This window comes from Silurus aristotelis, assembly GCF_946808225.1.
Source record: "Silurus aristotelis genome assembly, chromosome: 18".
In the NCBI taxonomy this organism is placed as follows: Eukaryota; Metazoa; Chordata; class Actinopteri; order Siluriformes; family Siluridae; genus Silurus; species Silurus aristotelis.
In genome coordinates this window covers 23,061,566-23,081,195 of record NC_139591.1, presented here as the reverse complement: position 1 = coordinate 23,081,195, position 19,630 = coordinate 23,061,566, and the positions used below count along the sequence as shown (strand labels likewise).

Sequence of the window (19,630 nt, the reverse complement as noted above, 5' to 3'; positions counted from 1 at the left end):
GGAAGATGGAGCAGGAGGAGGGTGTGTACAGTATGGAGGAGGATGGAGCAGGAGGAGGGTGTGTACAGTATGGAGGAGGATGGAGCAGGAGTGTGTGTACAGTATGGAGGAAGATGGAGCAGGAGGGTGTGTACAGTATGGAGGAGGATGGAGCAGGAGGAGGGTGTGTACAGTATGGAGGAAGATGGAGCAGGAGGAGGGTGTGTACAGTATGAAGAAGATGGAGCAGGAGGAGGGTGTGTACAGTATGGAGGAAGTTGGAGCAGGAGGAGGGTGTGTACAGTACGGAGGAAGTTGGAGCAGGAGGGTGTGTACAGTATGGAGGAGGATGCAGCAGGAAGGTGTGTACAGTATGGAGGAAGATGGAGCAGGAGGAGGGTGTGTACAGTACGGAGGAAGATGGAGCAGGAGGAGGGTGTGTACAGTATGGAGGAAGATGGAGCAGGAGGAGGGTGTGTACAGTACGGAGGAAGATGGAGCAGGAGGAGGGTGTGTACAGTATGGAGGAAGATGGAGCAGGAGGAGGGTGTGTACAGTATGGAGGAAGATGGAGCAGGAGGAGGGTGTGTACAGTATGGAGGAAGATGGAGCAGGAGGAGGGTGTGTACAGTATGGAGGAAGATGGAGCAGGAGGAGGGTGTGTACAGTATGGAGGAAGATGGAGCAGGAGGAGGGTGTGTACAGTATGCAGAAGGATAATCATCCTGATAGTCATGTTTTTTATAACAGCATACTGAGATGCATGAAATACCACACGCCCCGTCTGCCTCACACAGACTCCTCAACATTTCTGCCACATGACCCCTGAATACCCCACATACTACTACTATATATTTATCACATTATCTATCTATCTATCTATCTATCTATCTATCTATCTATCTATCTATCTATCTATCTATGCAGCTTAAAACGTTTTGAAATTAATTAGAATTTTCTTTCATTTTATTTTTTTCTTCAGCAGAGGCTTAGTGAGGATTTTAAGGGTCGATTTATGCCGTTTAAATATACAACAATATTCACCCTTTATTTATAAATATTCTAATATTAAAATATCATCACCATCATCATCATCACCATCATCATCATTAAAGGGAAAAAAGACATTTTATTTAGATATTTTATTATCCTTTGGCTAGTTAATTTTTAAATAATATAATTCTTAATTTCTTTTTTATTAATGCTAAAAGAAATTTCTGTTTTTTTATTCATCATAATCATAATTATTATAATAAGAATAATGCATAATTAATACTTAAATTAACATGTTTAATTATTAACTTGCTTGGAATATGGCTAAATATTACTTTTAAAATAAAAGTTTTTTTCTGCAACACAAAACTAAACGTCAGTAGTTTATGATGATGATGATGATTGATGATGATTATTATTATTATTATGAAGTGGGCGTGGTTGCACTCACCTGTCCAGCACAAAGTATAAATCAAAAGCTCCATGGCAGGACCCGTCCTCTCCTCCACACACACTCACACACACACCGAGCGCGCACAGGCGGAGTAACCGAACCGCGGCTGCGTGAACGTGCATTTCTCCGACCGGGACACACCGAACGTGCACGAGCAATAAAACAAAACCCGCAACAAAAGAAAACTAGGGCGCAGAACAACACGCCGCGATAACCCGCATACTCTCCGAACTCAGGAGAACAGTTAGAACTCCACCGAACTGCGTTCCAACAGCGCGAGCTTCCATACCACTCGGGTTGCCATAGTTACCATGTTCAATTATTAGGAATGAAAATATTATAATTAATATTTTAAAGTGGAAGAAAAAATCTCCAGGGAATAGATCCTTAAATCCCTTGAGTTTGATTGTGGAGGCCTGAGATTCTGCCAGCCCTGATTTTTGTGTGTGTGTGTGTGTGTGTGTGCGTGCGCGCGCAAAACCACGAGAGCGGCGTTCGCTCGCACTGTCCGATAGCAGCCATTGGTCGTAGTGCGCATGCGCCCAAAAAGAACAGCACCCCCTGCCGTACTACTGACATTAAATCTGTCCACAGTGTCGATAAAAACAAAAACCAGAAGTCCCGATTCATGACAAACACATTCATCTTTCTCAACCAGCATCATATCAATTACATAAAAGCTAAACTCCACCCGGAAACACATGAACAATCTAAATGCAGTGTGTTTAGTGATTCTGCTGCAAGTCTAATTTCAAAAATGCAGTTTGAAATTACATTATATGAAAAAACAAGGGATAACCAACACAACAATAACACTGAACTCAGAACTCAGACTCCTCTGGAAGAGTTTCTTCATTCTTTAGGTTAGAAATCAGGAATTTTTGTTAAATATCGTGTAATAAATGCCTAAGTCATAAGTAACGTAAGTCTGGTATGTCAGAGAAGTATGTGAGGGTGGTGCAGGACATGTTTGAGGACAGTGTGACAGAAGTGAAGTGTGCAGTAGGAACGACAGACTGGTTCAAGGTGGAGGTGGGACTGCATCAAGGATCAGCTCTGAGCCCTTTTCTGTTTGCAGTGGGGATGAACCATTTAAAGGATGAGGTCTGATGAAGTAAAGAAAAGAGTGCAGGCAGGGTGGAGTGGGTGGAGAAGAGTAATAGCAGGAGTGATTTGTGATAGAAGAGTATCTGTGAGAGTAAAAGGGAAAGTTTATAGGATTGTGGTGAGACCTGAGATGTTGTATGGATTAGAGACAGTAGCATTGAGTAAAAGACAGGAGGTGGAGCTGGAGGTAGCAGAGCTGAAGATGTTGAGATGTTCGTTGAGAGTGACAACATTGGACAGGATTAGAAATGAGTTTATTAGAGGAACAGCGCATGTAGGACATTTTGAAGACAAGGTGAGGAGGTGAGATTGAGATGGTTTGTGCAGAGGAGAGACATGGGGTATATCAGTAGGAAAATGCTGAGGATGGAGCCACCATGAAGGAGGAAAAGAGAAAGACCAAGGAGGAGGTTTATGGATGTGGTGAGGGAAGACATGTAGGACAGGGGGGGTATGGAGATGGATGATCTGCTGTGTTGATCCCTAAAGTCTGCAGCCGAAAGAAGAAGAAGAAGAAAGGCTCTTTTAACATTGCCACAGGAGTCTGAGGTGCAAAGCTGTCACAGCAATGTGACCAGAATGATAAATCACAGAGCATGCTCAGTGCCATTCAACATGTTGCCATGACAACCCTGGTCCTGACCTGATTCTGAACTCAAATTGGAATCCATCCTGTGACAATGTGGAAATTTCTGGAAGTCTGTAATTATGTACCAGTGGGACACAGTATTTTATAGTTTTTGAGTAAAATACAAAAACATAAACAGTCGTCTGGATTGTTTTTTTTTTCATGGAATGACCTGCTCAGTCACCGCACCCGAATCCTATTGAACTGCACTGGGATGAACTGGATCACAAGAAAGTAGTAATCTTCATACATTACTTAGTTTCTTGCACTGAAACTAAAGGAAAGAGCATGTGGTTTTCAAAAACCATAAAAGACTAGCGGTTTATAAACCTTTGACAGGCACCGCCGGTCCTGGAAAAATAACAAGCTGGTCAGAACTGGTGGTGAACCCGTCACAGCCTGGAGTTAGGACATGAATAGCGGTGACCAAGCCAGGACGTCTCAAATGGTGAGCCAGGCAGGATATGCAAAACAATTAGTGAGAGCCTGAACAAAGTGTAAAAGTCCCCATGAAGTGCCTTAAAACACACAATGCTCCTCAAAGTGTTAACCTAAATTGAACTGAAACAGGAAGTCGCAGGAGGACATATTGAACATCTTCTCCCTCTTGTTTGAATTAGCCTGGGCTAAGCCGTACCTGACAGTACCAGGACCGCAGGGAAGAGCAAAATCTGATGAACCTGTTCCTGCAAATGTTGGAGAATCTTCTACCGATGAAGGAACAGATCTGATTTCTGTGTCTCAAAAACAAAATCTTTTTTTTTTTTTTTTTTACACATTTTGGAAGGGCACACTTTGAAATCAAAATGCTAAAATTTTGGCCAGCTCCAGTCACGTCCCACCTCATGAAGATTATGGACCTTTAAAGAAATAGATGCGGAACTAGCAAACTTCCCGTACCACCCAGAGACCTACCAGTGCCAGCTGGATCCCACTAAATGCGTGAAATTTTGACATTGGACCTCCTGGAGTGTTTAAAGGCTCTGGCATGGAGAAGCTGGTGTTGGATCTGTGATAATCTCAGATGTTGAGCTATTTTATGAGTTGCTCAGTAGCTCCTGGTTTATAACCACAAATGACTGTAAAAGACTGTAGAAAGATCATCACTCATAATCACACACTCCAGTGCTCATGTTAGTTCTCACTCTCCAGTGTTCTGTAGTGTTTAAAGACTATAATCACACTCTTGATGTCACCCAAATGAGGATGAGGTTCTGCTTTTGAGTCTGGTTCCTCTCAAGGTTTCTCCCTCATAACATCTAAAGGAGTTTTTCCTTCACCACAGTCTCCATGCTGCTCATCAGGGATAAACACACACCGTTCACCTTCACTGTTAAATTCTGTAAAGCTGCTTTGAGACGATGTGTGTTGTGAAAAACGCAATAGAAATAAACTTGACTTGAAAGCGTTTGATTGTACAGAAAATCCAATAAAACACTAAACACTGCAGAACGACGTGATCAAATCTGTTTGTTCGTATTCTGAATGTGTTTTTTTGTCATTGTTATGGAGCACACTGACGTATAGGCCAACAAATTCTTACTCAAAGCCGCACCACTTCCATGTTTTTTTCAGAGATATTAGGGTACAGTAATGCACAACGGCGAGTCAGCCAGTCTATGCCTGTTTTATGACTTGCCTAAAATAAGTTAATGGTTTAGATGAAACCACGCTTCTTCTTTGGAAAAAATTAAATAAATTAAAAAAACAGGGGTGAGGCAAATTTTCTGAAACACAGTAACAAGACTTCTTATATGGCAATAATGCAAATGGTCCAATAGGGTGATGATATGTGACGTGATTATTAAATGATGTAATTATCAAAGTGCAAAATCGAAAGAAACCAGAAAAAAACTTCTGAGATATAATTATACATTAAGACTTTCTTTGTAATTTATATACATGTGGCCACCAAATCCATACAAAAACACACAATACAGAAAAAAACCATTTGTACAGTTTACACGGCGTAACAAAGAATAGAGGAGTCAGCCAGCGACTTTCATTCAACTAGATTCTAACATTAAGCTTACAAAGACTGCTTTACATGAGGTACACGAGATCAGATGAGATGAATATGGTTCTTAAAAACGGAGATGATGCTGTGATGAGAAACCAGTCTCATTCTTCAATATATAGACGGTTCATATAAACAAAACGCATTGTGCAGTGTTTCACTTCATTTCCTTTTCAGTCAGGACCGAATTTCCTGATATTTCACGACGCTCTCACGGACGTCTACATCCTGCTGAGGGACGACCTGCAAAACACACGAAGTACAACATCAGAATATATTCTTCAGAACTCCATTCTCAAGTTCTGGTTAACCTCTAAATTGTCTGACTTGTTTACTCCAGACGTAATCGATTGGTCGGGACACATTCAGCATCTTTCTGTCGTTCTGCCCTGAGGCTAACGTAGCTAACAAGTGTGGAATATTACAGATATCCAGTTTAGCATCATTAGTGCATCTCTGTAACACCACGCTCACATGAAATACTTCAGAGTTTAATAACAACGTCAAACAATTCCAACTTTTACATTTAGGCCACGCCCCCTACCGTCTTCGAGATTTGTGGTTGTAGTGTGTCCGAAACGATGCAAAAATCACGGGTTCGGATCAATTTCGTTACAGTTACAGGAAAAAAAAAGGCTTAGCATTAAATCGCCTTGTCGAGTTTTTTTTTTTAATGTTGTTTATTATTAACATTTGTGAACATCAAAGGTTCATTTTTTTTATTTTTATTTAAATAAAATGCCTAAAAAAGCCATAAAACCAAAATAGAAGAAATCAAATAAATGCAAAACAAAACTTTGTATTATATCGAGTATGATTATTTAGTAGTATTTATTATATTGAGTATATAATTAAGTAATTGAGTAAATAGAATTAAATAAAATTGATTAAAACTAAATGTGTGTGTTGTTTTTCTTCACATTTAATATTTCATGTTCTAAAGATAAGTTCTGCTTATTTCAGCGTAAAAATGTCCGCATTTAAGAAACACACGTTATTTATTTTGTATTTATTTATTTATTTATAAATGTCTTCATTCCTTCCATCCTTCATTCCCTCAAAATGTGAAATTGTCAGGATTTACTCCTTTTAAGAGAAATTCTTGAAGCTGCACATAAAACGCAAAAGAATCCACGTCTCTAGACTGACGTAAAAACGTTGGCGATGACAGGAAGTGAAAGTGATTTTGCACAAAACGTGTTTCCGGTACGGATCGAGACGGATCGAGTAACCACGGTGACACTGCACGTAAGTACGAGGCGAAACACTAAACAAATTTGTGCTCTGCCACTTAATACGTTCCTGAGTGAACTCTGACTGTAACTCTGTTCTGCACGATTGCGTTTTCCGTTACACCTCTAACGCACTACAACGCGTGACGAGATCATGTGATGATCATGAGATAGCTTTCTACACTAAAATGGTAGCTATACACTTTCCTTACGTTTTTTTGTACGTTTTAAATACGTGAACACGTGATGCGAGTCTTTACCTGAGGGAGCGGCGCGTATCTCTCTCCAGGTTGTTCTCTGGTCCTTCGCTCTCATACGAAGCCAACTGCAGCTCTGAAACGGATTTTACAAAAACAGAGAATAAATGTTTATGTAAGCATTTATAGAAGGAGTTTCCAGTGACAGATGTATGGATAAAATGTAACCAGGTCTTCTGACATGTTCAGGGCTCGCGGGTATAAGACAATATTCAACTAGCTGGTGGTATCTGTATCAGTGTGTGTTCTTTATTTCTTCAATAAAAAAAGCGACTCACCGTCGTCTGTGAAGACGGAAACACTGATGAGGTACTGCAGAGTTTTCCTGTCTCTCTCGAACGGACAGATCACCTGCCTCCACGCCAAGAACTCGCTCACTTGCCTGGCCAGCTCCCAGAATTTCTATCATCGCAAAATGAAGGCACGTCACGAACCGCAGGAATCAGAAATCAAAACGAGCAAGGATACAATTCCGTTTTTTGGACTGTTACCTCAAAGTTGATGTGTCCGTTCGGGAGGCGGCTGGAGCAGCCCTCGTTCAGGAAGTAGATGTCCTTAATGAACAAGCTGAAGAAAGGAATAACAATCTAAAAAAAAGAGAGAGAGAAAGAAATTATTCAACACGTTACTCGCTAAACATAATCAAAGGGTTGTGATAAAAATATCGTCTTTTCTCGAACACAGAAAGTACACTTTTTTTAGACAAAAGTATACACAAGCGACATATTTTAAAAATGTATTTAAATAAATATATTTTTTACTCATAGTTAATTACTGTAACTTCCGGTCCGCTATCATTACGAGAGCGGCCTCTAGTGGCGAATCATTGACAACACGCGCTGTTTGTTTTTACACGTGAGACTGCGTGCTGCATGGACAGCGCTATATTCTTTTTATATATAATTTATTAAATATATAATTATATATAATTACATTTATTTTATTTAGCACATTTTCATGATTTAATGTTTTTATTTCTGTATCAGTTCAGTACTATTTTACACTGTGTTTGTTTTTTTATTCAGTTATTCAATAATTGTATTCATTATTTTAAATCGGTTAATTGGATTAATTGGTTATTGGAAAGTTTATGTGGCACTCAGTATGGAGACCCCTGATCTAATGGTACATCTTCCCAGAAGGGTACAGGTTATTATAACAGCAAATAGGAACTAAATGTGGAATGGGATGTTCAAAAAGAAGCACATAATCTTATGGTCAGGTGTCCACAAACTTTTGACTATATAGCGTATTTTCTTCTTAAAAACCAATGAATGAACGGCTTAAAAGCAACGTCCACTAGATGGCAATAGATGATCAGAAGCAGAATGTCTCAGACTGTAAAGTTGAAATAAACACGGTAAACACAATGACGAGATCCGAGTGTATAAATCTTTCCGCTGTCGTCATGAGCTCAAATCAGCCTTATGATCCGGGAGACGCAATGCAAATCAGAGCTTCTGTTGTTCAGCCATTTTGCATACACGTAGTTACAAGAACGTAATGGAAATACGCTTGCTTTTCCTGTCCTGATGTTGAATTGCTCTTGACTTGACCTCAAGCTCTTCAAAGTCCTGGTCCAGGTGCAAGAGCAGGTCATGGTCCAGGTGCATATAAGAGCTTTTATATGACTCTTTTTTTCATAAATTTAAATTCATAACATTTTTTTTACTTAATAATTCTGTACTTCTAAGTAGTGTACATGTGGTGTTTCAGCACTGTGCTGAATGACTGCATTTCTATTATTAGTCTACATTTCTTCAATTTTTTGACAAAATCATGGAATCCTGAGAAAGTATGTGTGTGTGTTTGTGTGCGCGTTTAATGAGTAGACCTACCTTTTCTCTGGTGGTGTGAGCCGTAGCTGATCTCTGAGTGGCTCCTCGCAGTGCAGTTCTGTAGCTATAGAAGTTATTAGATGGATCCATTTGATGCTAAAATAAAAAAACACACCAACTATATATTTATATATGACTTGTGTATAAAAAGAACAAGAAACAAAAAAATTACTACTCGATACACAAAATGGCGTCTCACCTCCAGTATCTCGAACTTATCCGTGTTGACTTTGCCCCAGGTTTTTTTCAGCCTGGAGACGGGACTCATGTTCATCCCAGCTGTGAGAATAAAAAATAATTTCAGGTGAATATTTTATTACGTGAGAGGTTATGACTAGAGGATGGTACTTGCCGATAACCGAATAGTTAAAAAAATATATACAAAAATAAGTACTGAATCATGAAAATGTGCTAAATGACATAGATATTCATTATATTAATAAATATGAAAGAAAATGAGACATACATTCAAACTGAAACAAAAAGTAACACTAAATAAAAAAATTTGGACACTGCAAATAAACAGCACGTGGCATCAGTGATTGACCTCTAGAAGCCGCTCTCGTACTGTATAACAAAACCAGGAAAAACTATCGTTATGGATTTTTGTTTATAGTCGATAACTAATCGACTAACACAAAATCAAGACAAATGAATGGGTTGACCTCTAGTAATTACACGTTTATAAGTGTGTAGGTGTCGGGGATTGAAGCTTCACTCACTGATGATCGCCATTAAGGAGTTAAAGTTGCCAATGTTGAAGCATTCCCGAGCCACGTCGATGAAAAACTCTAAGACTCGAGCTCTGTGCTTCTTCTTCACTGGCTACACACACACACACACACACACACACACACACAACGGGGGTGTTAGCAATACTACAGATGAATAGGAGGGAGAGATTTCTAAGAATGATTCCTCGGACAAAACACAGTGTTTGATGTTTTTCACACAAAAAAATGCTCACCAAGCAAATTTCCGTGGCAACCAGGTAGCTGAGGCGATTAAACCACTCGACGTAGGCCTCCAGGTTACTGACTCTCCGTTTACTAAAAAAACCCTGAGAGGGAAAAACGAAACAAAACAATCATTTTGGAATCATTTATGTCAGGAGACAATGTCTAGAAGAAATCAAGGAATCAAAGAATCAAAAGTAAAGAAAAGAAAGAAATACAAGGACATAAAAGAGCAGATTTGAGTGTGTGTCAGTAAAGTGATATTTGCTTCACGCGAGCCATGTGATTTAAAAAGTCGTCCTTAGGTCGTTAAAGGAGGAGAGATTTCAATTAAAAAATTAATTAATTAAATAATGAACAAAAGCTCACCTTGTGATTATCAGCAGGTCTTTTCTGAATGAACGCCTGGACGAACTCCTCAGGTCCGATGTACCCGAGTCTCTCCTGCAAACAAAACGTGACAAACAGATCAGAATCCTTCGTTCTGGTTACTTAGAATTGATCTTACACATGAACGTTTGTTTAACATTGAAGAAATGTTGCCACCATATTGCGGAATATTTTAAATACATGTAAATATTTAGCCATCGTTAGCGTGCTATCGTTAGCGTGCCATTCCGTAATACCTGCATGAGTAACTGTAAAACCGCAGGATGATAATGTTCTCATTTCCCACCACTCACCATCTCGATGTGTGTGAGCTGCTGAGCGAGGATGAACGGATCGTCGCACACGTTCAGGATACACTCCTCCCTCCGGATGTGCTGCTTCGCCTTCAGAGCAGACGGTTTCTCCGCCGTTGTAGACGAGGACGCCGTAACCGCGGCGACCGCCGAGCCGGATGTCACCAGAGACTCCTCGTACTGTCCCAGGATGGTGAGTTTGCGCAGGAGCCGCTGGATCAGACGCTGCATCGCTCTCCGAGACAGCTACATGACAACGTCAGAGGAGACGTGAGGAGCTCATTCGTGCCAACAACAAACTACACAGGTCACATGAGAAGTGTGAGATCAAACACCTCGGCATCGGCTGTTACGGAAAATCCATCAACAGCCTGTTCTTTTCCTGCAACACCACGTCCTTTCATACCACATTGCAATTTCCCTGTTTTTTAGAACACCACAGAGTTGTACTTTTTATCCGTTTATAGCTACATTTAATGTTCCACAGCTATAAACACTCATTCGCTCATCATGACTCGACGTTAATAAGTTATAGCATTAGACACTGGAGACTCCGTCCACACAGAACTTCACTATACCACATTTGTGTGAAGTGAATAAATGGTTACTATAGAAACGATACTGTATTCAAACAAGCACATCAGTACTGCATAAACCTGATTAACACACGTAAATAAATGAAATTGTGATGCATTTTTCTGACATTTAATCGTATAGAATCGTGCGTACGGTTCGACTGGAATGTTCTGGTTTGATGTATTGTGATATATTGTGATATCTGCACTGTATCGCCCACTCCTTTGACAACAACCCTCATGTCCTCTCGACTTTAACGCACGAACACATACACAGCTGACCGTCTGCGTTGCTAAGCGACCATCCTTTTAAAGTGAGAGAAAGAGAGTCTGCTTGAGGGAAATGATGTCATCGCTGTATGTGAGAGATGACATCATCTTTAGTGGTCAGAAATGATAAGAGATGGCGCTGACCTCGTCCCCGAAAGCCAGCCGATGCGTCATCTCCTTCAGGCTGCGCATCATTCGCTCGTCCCGGAAGTCGTAAGGAAACGTCTCCGTCCACTCGGTGAGAAGCTGCACGATCTTGGGGGCGATGTCACGGATTCGCTTCTGATAAAATATGAAATTAAATAAAACATCAAATTTGTTCCTGAAGCACTTTGTTCCTCTTATAAAAAACAGCAATTTGACATTTTATTTATTATTATTTGTTTTTTATGAAACGACACCGTTATTTTTATCCATTGATTGCTGCCTTCAACATCGTGTAAAAAGAAATTTTTTTGGCAGAAAAAAAAAAAAATCGTGTTTTCCTTCGTAAGCCAATCAAAATCCGACAATTACAAAACAAAGCCCTGCCCACACAATTCTACTGTTTAGAATCAGAAATCCGTTTTTGTCTGTAGGGTTTACGTAAATACATGAGCAGATACATGAACCGAACATTTTTCTCTCTTGTTTTCATTTAATTTGCATTTAATTTGAGCTCGATTACAATTTACAGGTAACTTTAATAAAAAAATGAAATGATGTAAATAGCATTGTTTATTAGATTAGATTAGATCCGATTCAGCTTTATTGTAATTGCACAAGTTAGCGTACAAGGCAAACGCAGTTATATCTATAAAATAAAAATACCTTATCGATCTGAGGGTCGCCGACTCGGTGATGCTCCACACACAGGTAACACACCCTGGACATGAGATCGTAGGGATGCAGGAAGAGACGTGAGCTCAGCAGGAAGGTGAAGATGTACGACCTCTGAAATATACGGTATAACAAGTGTTGTGTTAAACACACTAGGTTATAATTTAAACAAAAACCAAACCTGACAATCTGATTACAGGTGTAAGAGTATAAACACATCAGATACATTCAACTGCCCAAAGTTTGATTGCTATGTGCTTCTTTTTGAACATCCAATTCCATGTGTAGTCCACATTTGCTGTTATAGTAAGCTCCATCATTCTGGGAAGATGTTCCAGCTGACTTTGTGGAGATTCATTCAGTCACAAGTGTGTCAGTAAAGTCAGGTTCTGATGTAGGAGAGGTGAAGAGGTGTTCAAAAGGTCTGGAGCTCTATAGCTGGAGATCTCCCACTCCAACCCATATAAAGCGGAGCTTCATGGAGCTGGTTTTGTGCACTGGGGCAATGTCATGGAGCTGGTTTTGGGTCTTTTCATTCAAGTGAAGGGGAAACTCAATTCTACTGCACCCAAATGACGTCCTATATGGAAGGAGTCTTCATTGTCAGAGCTTTTTGTTCGCAGTTTCTCTGTAACAGGACATGCTGCCTCGATCGTAAGTGAGAACAGGAACTGACTTGGACATTAAGGATAAAATGTCTGACCTTTAATGACATTGTATGGTATAAAAAATGGTGTGGTATAAGAGAAATAAAACATTTATTTATCTACTTTTAAGTCATAATACTGCTTAAAGTGGCTCCAATTCCTATATTTAAATTATTTTGAATTAAGTCCATTGGCTTACATCCGGTGAATAATCCACGGTGGGGACGAGGTGCTGTATGAGAGCCTCGAGCGATCCTGATACCAGGCTGTTGTCGTGATATCTCAGCCCTCCGTAGCTCTCCTCTGCAGGTTTGTAGCGAGTAGGACCTCCTCCGTAGGGGTTCTGAGGAAACTGGGCTGCGAATGGCGTCGTCTGGGGCATCCTGGAGTCCTGTAGGAAACATGAACATCTGTCAATATGAACATCTGCCACGCTAAGGTTCTGTTTTAGAGCCAAAGCTTCCTGTACTTGCAATACATCTCTTAACGATGTCATGAGATTTGTATAGTTCTATATGTCCATGTGTTTGATTCTGTATAAGGAACAGGACAGGAAGCCAGAAGATATGCAACACCTCACAACGAACCGAAGTGACTCAGCAAAGATGCTGAACAAGATGATCTTGGAGGTGGAATGAACAGAGACACGCAAATCCAATTCCCAAGCGAGTGATTGGTTAGAGTATAAAATGCATCAGGCGGATCAACAACAACTACAGGAACAACCTTAAGCTATGTTTAATGCTAACTTTAAGGACCAACTCGAGCGTTCAACAGGAGGCAAACTGACGGAGTAAAGGTTCAGCAAAAAGGTTCACTTGGAAATGATTAACCATAAAAACCACATGTACAACTTTCGATGTGTAAAACAAGTAAATCATTCAGCTAATGTTCACATCAAACATCAGAATGGGGGGAAATTTGGTTTCTGGACCTGGTTGGATTATTACGCAGACAACAGTGTTGCAAAAAACAAAACAAATAAACATCCATTCTGATGTGAAACCTACTGTTCAGCAGAAAGATCCGCCAGAAAACACTTTTTATAGTCCTAATGCACAGCAAAGTATCTCAGGATGTCATTTCTTTAGCCAAGACGGACTTCAAGAGTGAAATCGATCTGCTCCGGTCAACCAAGTACAGGAATCTGAGGCAATTTGAGGCGTTGCTTTTTTTACAACATGTGAAGCCTTGCCCACACCTTTATTAGCACTTCCCTGTTAATTATTACCCATCTTCATCTCCATCTCCTTCTCCTTCTCCTTCATGACCGACTTCACACAGTTTCACCGATTCACAACCCCCCCCAAAAAAACACAGGTGGAACTGAAGAACATCCAGGTAACTAATATCCTTCAAGTACACACATTCATCATCATGAACTGTGTTTTCTTCTCCTGTAGTCGTAAAGGTGACAGAAAATATTTGTGAAATGATGACAGATTAAGGGAGAAAAAGAAGGTGTAAAAACACAGCCAGGGTAAATAGGTTCCCTGGATGACTGGCTGGAGACTGAGTCATTCCGGCTGGACTGGAAATCAGCTGCAGCAGAACAGGTTCGAGGAGAGGAAAAAACAAACCACAACAACAACAACAACAACAACAACAACAAGGCTGAACTCTTGTCACTAACATCCTGGAGCTGTGCATTTATACTAAAAACCAGAGTAAAATGATCAGACTCCAGAATAATAAATTAGAATGACATTGTTGCACACTGGGATAAACAGAAGTGCTGTTACACTGTTACTACTGTTGTTATTACTACTAATAAACTTCCCCATGATTGAAGTGTTTAAGGTGTAGACAATCCTTAATTGAAAAAAATAACATACAATATAAATGTAATCCTGTTCACTTACCAGATTTTTGCAAAAAAAAATAAAAAATTAAGCAAAAATTCTGAAAATTCCTGGAGTGGATTGTAACCCGAAACCGACAAAAATTACACAGACAACTCCGGTAAAAACTCACGAATCAGTGCTCTGTTTTTAATCCCTTAATTAAAACAAATCAAATCCCGACTCCGTTCCGAGTTTATAAACTAGAAATCGGTGTTTTTCCAACTTCCATTGTCTCACCCTGGCAGGAGGAATATCCAGTTACAGTCCAGCAGACGCGCGACTGCGGGAAGCATTAAGAGGAAAACCGGGAAACAAGCGCCCGCCCATTGTACAAGCACTGACCAATCCGCTTTGAGAACAGCCAATTTAAGACGTGTGCAGCGATCTGATTGGTCCCTGGCACGTCTGTCATTGTTCAAAACACTCAAGTGGGAGTTTTTTGGAGAGAGAAAGAAAGAAAGTCACCTTTTTAGGCACAACAAAGTGTTTACAGCATGAACACCAGCACATTCGAGCGGCAATTATTTCAGGAATCCACAAAACTCTTTCTTAATTCTTTCTAGATTATGTAAATCTACACGAGAGCACTTTCCATATCCATATTCATCTCAGTAATGGCTCATTGGGTTTTACATCTGATGTAAATATACATTATTTATCATTCTTATTATTATTATAACCCCAGTTCCAAAAAGTTCTAAAGCTGCATAAGACATCAATGAAAAGAAAATGCATTGATTTACACATCGAATAAACCCATAATTTCATTCACAATAAAACATATTGAGAGTTGAAACTAAGTAAAAAAAAAAACAAAAAAAACCCTACACATCTCACATCACTTCCCACTGTGTTCTTTTAACACCAGTTTGGAGTTTTTGTAGAGGAATATTGTTCAGTTTGTGTCTGATACAGACTTCTATTGGCTTAACATTCCTGGGTATTCTTTGTCGTATTTTTCGTTTCATGATGTGCCAAATATTTGTAATTAGCAAAAGCTTTGAACTTCCAGTAATTTGAATGTTGAAAAATAATTATTCTGAAATTGTTCTATAGTTTGTCGGTGTAGTTTGGTAAACATCTGCCTAGCTTTACTTCTGAGAGACTCTGAAGATACACTTTTTATACCCAGTCATGTTACTAACATGTTGCCAATTAACCTCATTAATTGGAAAATATTCCTCCAGCTGGTTTTTAGTAACACTTACATTTCAGCCTTTTGTTTCCCCAGACTTTTTTTTTGCAATTAAGTTTGGGGTTGTAATCCTATTACGGTGTAAACAAGCTAGCATAAACAACTCACTTTACCTTATGACAAAATGCTTCAAAGATGAAGCAATGTATCGCATGAATGAAGTGTCACAGGCGTTCATTCATTCTAATATAATTAGGTGTAAAGAATAAAACACTCGTTTTAGTGTTGTGATGTTCTGGATAAATATTACGACAGGGTGGAGTGATCACACAACGTTAAGGAGTGTTTTGTTCTACTGCGCCACTCAAAGATATTTTACGAGGTCTGCTGGTGTATCAGCAATGTTCACACAAAACAGTCTGCTGCACTACCACCTCACATCATCACTGTACCTGTACACACCTGTTTCTTCTTTACATTCTCCCTCATATACTGTGTATTTACATTTATTCTCTCTTTCAACTCTACATTATTTCAGTGTACTATTTTCTCTCTGTGCTGTGATTTCAGTCACTTCCAGTGCTGTTATAGGAAACGTATCAACTCCTTTTGACTATTTAGTATCCAGAATTAACAGCGCTGTGTGTTTCTATCACTTTTTTCTGAATGTGTTATAAATAGATAGCAGTTAATTTGCACTCAACCAGCGATCACATGACGCACACGTATGAGGAAAGGGTATTGTTCTAGCATGATTTTCTGTAACTCTAATCTCATAAACAGGATGCTCCAAAAGCCCCGCATACAAGACCTGGGTTTAATACTGGAGTGTTTTTAATGGATTCGGAGACTCTGAGAGTAAATTTGTAAAGTCTGTAAAGAACGTAAAGCACCTCTTTAGAAGTGGGTTGTGTTTTTGCTTTTAGAGTGTTTTTAAATGAATGCAAATAGTATAAAAGAGGAATAAAACCTGATAGGGGGAAATGCATGTTGTTGTAAATGTTAAAATATGTAAAATATTCCGCTGCTTTCGCATTATATAAGAAATGCATTCGAAATTTTTCTAGCAAGTATTTCGAGTTTATTTGTATGTATCTGATTGGATTAAAATCATAATACACAATGGTCCAATGCATAACCTTCATACATGAAACGAACAAATAAATAAACACATTTTAGACATGTAACAACATCATGGCTATAAAATTTAGATACATTAAATAAAGAAAAGTATCAGGACACCTGATTTTTTCCAGCCATACTGTACATGGTTCTTCCCCAAACTATCAGATCTTGATACACGGAAGCCATTTAGCATGTTTAGCCTGAACCAGCATTAACCAGCAGGATTTCTGCCAGGTTCCACTTCGTCCCCCCCAACAGAAGAAGCTCGAACTCATCATCAGCACCATCATTTACATGCCCTCGTTTCCCGTCAGGTTTTTTTTTTTCACCATCAGTAGGTGTGTCTGTGGAATAGTGGGAGTTTTCATTACATAACCCCTGAATCATGTAAACACCAGCGAGCATTTTGGAAAGGCGATGCTGACACAGTCAGTGGGTGGACTGCATTTTCGAGCTCTTCAGCTCCTCCACGAGAATAAATCTCCCCCTGAGAGGCTGTTATTGAACGATGCACAGCTCGCCCACACCAGCCAGAAGGCACCTGAATGATGCTATAAGAGGATTCCGGTTTGAGCCTGAGCTCAAAAACAGTCCTCGTGGATGAACTCCAGGCGGATCCCTCCCACTGACGCCCAGCCTCACATGTCAGCTCATTTCATCTCATGCATGTCCGTGTGACTTGTTTCGTATAGAAATAAATAAAATGCTACATAAGATATCAGTTATCTCAGTTACACAACGGCACATTACAAAGTGTTTATTCCTTTCTTACTGAAACACTTAAAAAAAAATGAGATCACACTTTTTAAATATACATTTATAGTTACATATAATGTTGTCAAATGATTAATAATTATATACATTTAATAAACTAACAGAAAATTTAACAATTATTCTATACTGTGAAAATTTTTTCTTTTTTTTTTTTATCCAATTTAATTTCTTTTCATATAATCCTCTCCGGAATAGGTTTTGAGAATGAGTTAAAAAAACATCTTTCCGTTTTATTCAGTGATTTAATATACCAAAAATGTCACGGTTTATGTTTATGGTCTTGTTGTTCAGCTCTATAGAATGTATTGTTCCTACATGAAGAACAAGAAATCGAAAAAATTCCAAAAATGCACAACCGGGAAATTCCTAGGGACAGTGCAAACAAAACCTGTAGCTCATTAGCAGCGAGCGCTACACCATCTGTGGCACTAACAATTGAGCAGTCTGGAGAAGGGGGTGACACTGAGTCACTGCTTTCCAGTAAGTGTGTGTGACTCAGACTCCCACCGACTCGCCCACGATTCTACCCTCACACCCCCTCGACTCCCCCTCAGTCCTTTGACCTTCATACATAAAGCCCCTCTGTGCACAGAACTGATTACTTCCTCCCTCCAAAACACTGAAAGCGGCTACACCAGACCCCCGTCTCACTGCCAAAAACACGAGATCAACACGAACAACGTAGTGTTTATTAATATTTCCAGCTGTGCAGCTGTCATCTGGACATTTGCTCAAAATAGGTGCGTTTAAAATGTTGTTCCGAGGAAAAGTCTATGGCCTGTGAGTCATTATAATACTCACTACTAAGCTCATACTGTACATCAGCAACAACACAAAGCAGGACTGAAAGACTCCAAATCACGCTGTTACGGGAAAACAAATAACAACAACAGGTTCATGTAACTACTCAGTGTCACCACCAAGATGTTGATGATTTTTACATTAAAAGAATGTAGTAGTTTTCTGAAGTTTTTTATTCCATTTATACCACACCAACAAGCCAATGTTTATTCAGGGATTTTATTAATTGCATACTTATGATCCATTTTGTGGCTATGTACCATGGACATTTAAAGTCTACCCATGGCTGTGATAAAGATTTCTGCAAATGTAAAAGTTGCCCTTTAAAGTTTTTTATTAGCAATTTGCAATGTCAGATTTACTTTGAAGTCGAAAATAATTGTTCCTTCTACTGGTTGCCATAGTAACCTTGGGTGGTGCAACTAGCATTCTGGGAAGACTGCACACTTTCAGTGCACGCTTCCATCTTTACTCCAGTCATTAGTTGTTAAACCATTTTTTTTGCACAAAGTTCAACTTTTCTCAACTTTGTGTTGGACACGCCCACATCTAGTCACCGGCTCTCACTGAAAATGAACGTCTCATGACACTTTGTCTCTGTGAGTCTACAAAAACACAATTTTTTCAACAAAAATAATGCACTGTACCAGAGAATCTAGGGTCTGTGGGCCAAAGCTGGCCTGTGGTGATCTTTGATTGGGCCTCTATGCCATACATGAGAAGAAAAAAAGAGGAAAAAAATGCTATTTGGAAAAGTGTTAAAAAATAAGGCCCAGCTTCATGTATCTCATTAGAGATCACTGAATAACTGCCAGGCATTAAACTCCATTGTACAATAAACTGGATAATTTCTTATTGTACCTTCAAAATAGTCCCCTTGAACAGCAATACAGCGTTCCCAGCGTTCCTTTGGAATGTGTCCTGGAAGTCTTCTTTTTGAAGCGTGTCAAGCACCTTCTGTGATTTGCTCCGGATCTTCACACTGGTGTCAAAACGGGAACATTTAAGCTGCATCTTCATCATTGGGAAGAGAAGCCAAATTTGGCGAGTAAGTGAGATCATGTAGATTGTTCTCCGACTATCATCATACGCGAGTTTCTAAAAGGTTTTAACATTTTCATTTAAAAATGTTGAAGGTCTTGTTGACGGTCTTCCTGATCTGTCATCTTCTTCCAGTGATGTTCTTCACTTCTTGAAGCGCACGTCACTCACAACACCTCCAATAGTCTCTGTGGCAGATTTACCCATTTCCACGTTTGAAGATTTCATGTTTGCTGTCCATGATGAAACCACAGACGTGGTAACGCACGTGGCCAGAACAGCACCAGTTACACCATTAGTCGAAACCTTTTGATACCACCTGGTATTTTTTTATTTTTTTATTATAAAATCATAACTAAGGGAAACCATAGCAAATTTTATTTAATATGATGTTTAGTGCAATGCAACATTTACTTTCGGCCCTAAGTCAAGTCTAAATTTTCCCTTTTTTAGAA

General features: G+C 39.4%; 2 protein-coding genes across 3 annotated transcripts in view; both read right to left on the bottom strand.

Annotated features, from left to right (window-relative positions):
• Window positions 1-1,955, bottom strand: part of antxr2b (ANTXR cell adhesion molecule 2b) — a 13,868-nt gene extending 11,913 nt beyond the window's left edge. The window contains exon 1 of the mRNA XM_083568791.1: window positions 1,424-1,955. Within this exon, the coding sequence (XP_083424917.1) occupies window positions 1,424-1,548 (125 nt within the window). The 5' untranslated portion in view covers window positions 1,549-1,955. The remainder of the gene's footprint in view (window positions 1-1,423) is intronic.
• A 3,074-nt stretch (window positions 1,956-5,029) lies between these two features.
• rasgef1bb (RasGEF domain family, member 1Bb) lies at window positions 5,030-14,607 on the bottom strand. 2 transcript variants are annotated; one of them, XM_083568792.1, is made up of 14 exons: window positions 14,318-14,607; window positions 12,655-12,846; window positions 11,800-11,922; window positions 11,134-11,271; window positions 10,145-10,390; window positions 9,831-9,905; window positions 9,473-9,565; window positions 9,228-9,330; window positions 8,705-8,784; window positions 8,506-8,601; window positions 7,159-7,254; window positions 6,946-7,069; window positions 6,671-6,743; window positions 5,030-5,421 (listed from the first exon to the last, which is right to left on the bottom strand). In XM_083568792.1, exons 2-14 carry the CDS (start codon window positions 12,835-12,837, stop codon window positions 5,400-5,402), a joined length of 1,452 nt encoding a protein of 483 aa, XP_083424918.1. In that variant the 5' UTR covers window positions 12,838-12,846; window positions 14,318-14,607; the 3' UTR covers window positions 5,030-5,399. The 2 variants fall into 2 exon arrangements, with proteins under 2 accessions (XP_083424918.1, XP_083424919.1); XM_083568793.1 differs by lacking the exon at window positions 14,318-14,607 and adding an exon at window positions 13,466-14,072.
• Between the last annotated feature and the right edge of the window lie 5,023 nt (window positions 14,608-19,630).

Bases quoted from the DNA above. Each gene is read 5' to 3' on its own strand.
- rasgef1bb (XM_083568792.1), bottom strand. From the start codon at position 12,837: ATGCCCCAGACGACGCCATTCGCAGCCCAGTTTCCTCAGAACCCCTAC. The intron at 9,906-10,144 runs GTGAGTGGTGGG...TTTTGTTTGCAG, and splicing joins AGCTCACACACATCGAGATG to GAGAGACTCGGGTACATCGG. The intron at 7,255-8,505 runs GTAGGTCTACTC...TCTTTTTTTTAG, and splicing joins CTCACACCACCAGAGAAAAG to ATTGTTATTCCTTTCTTCAG.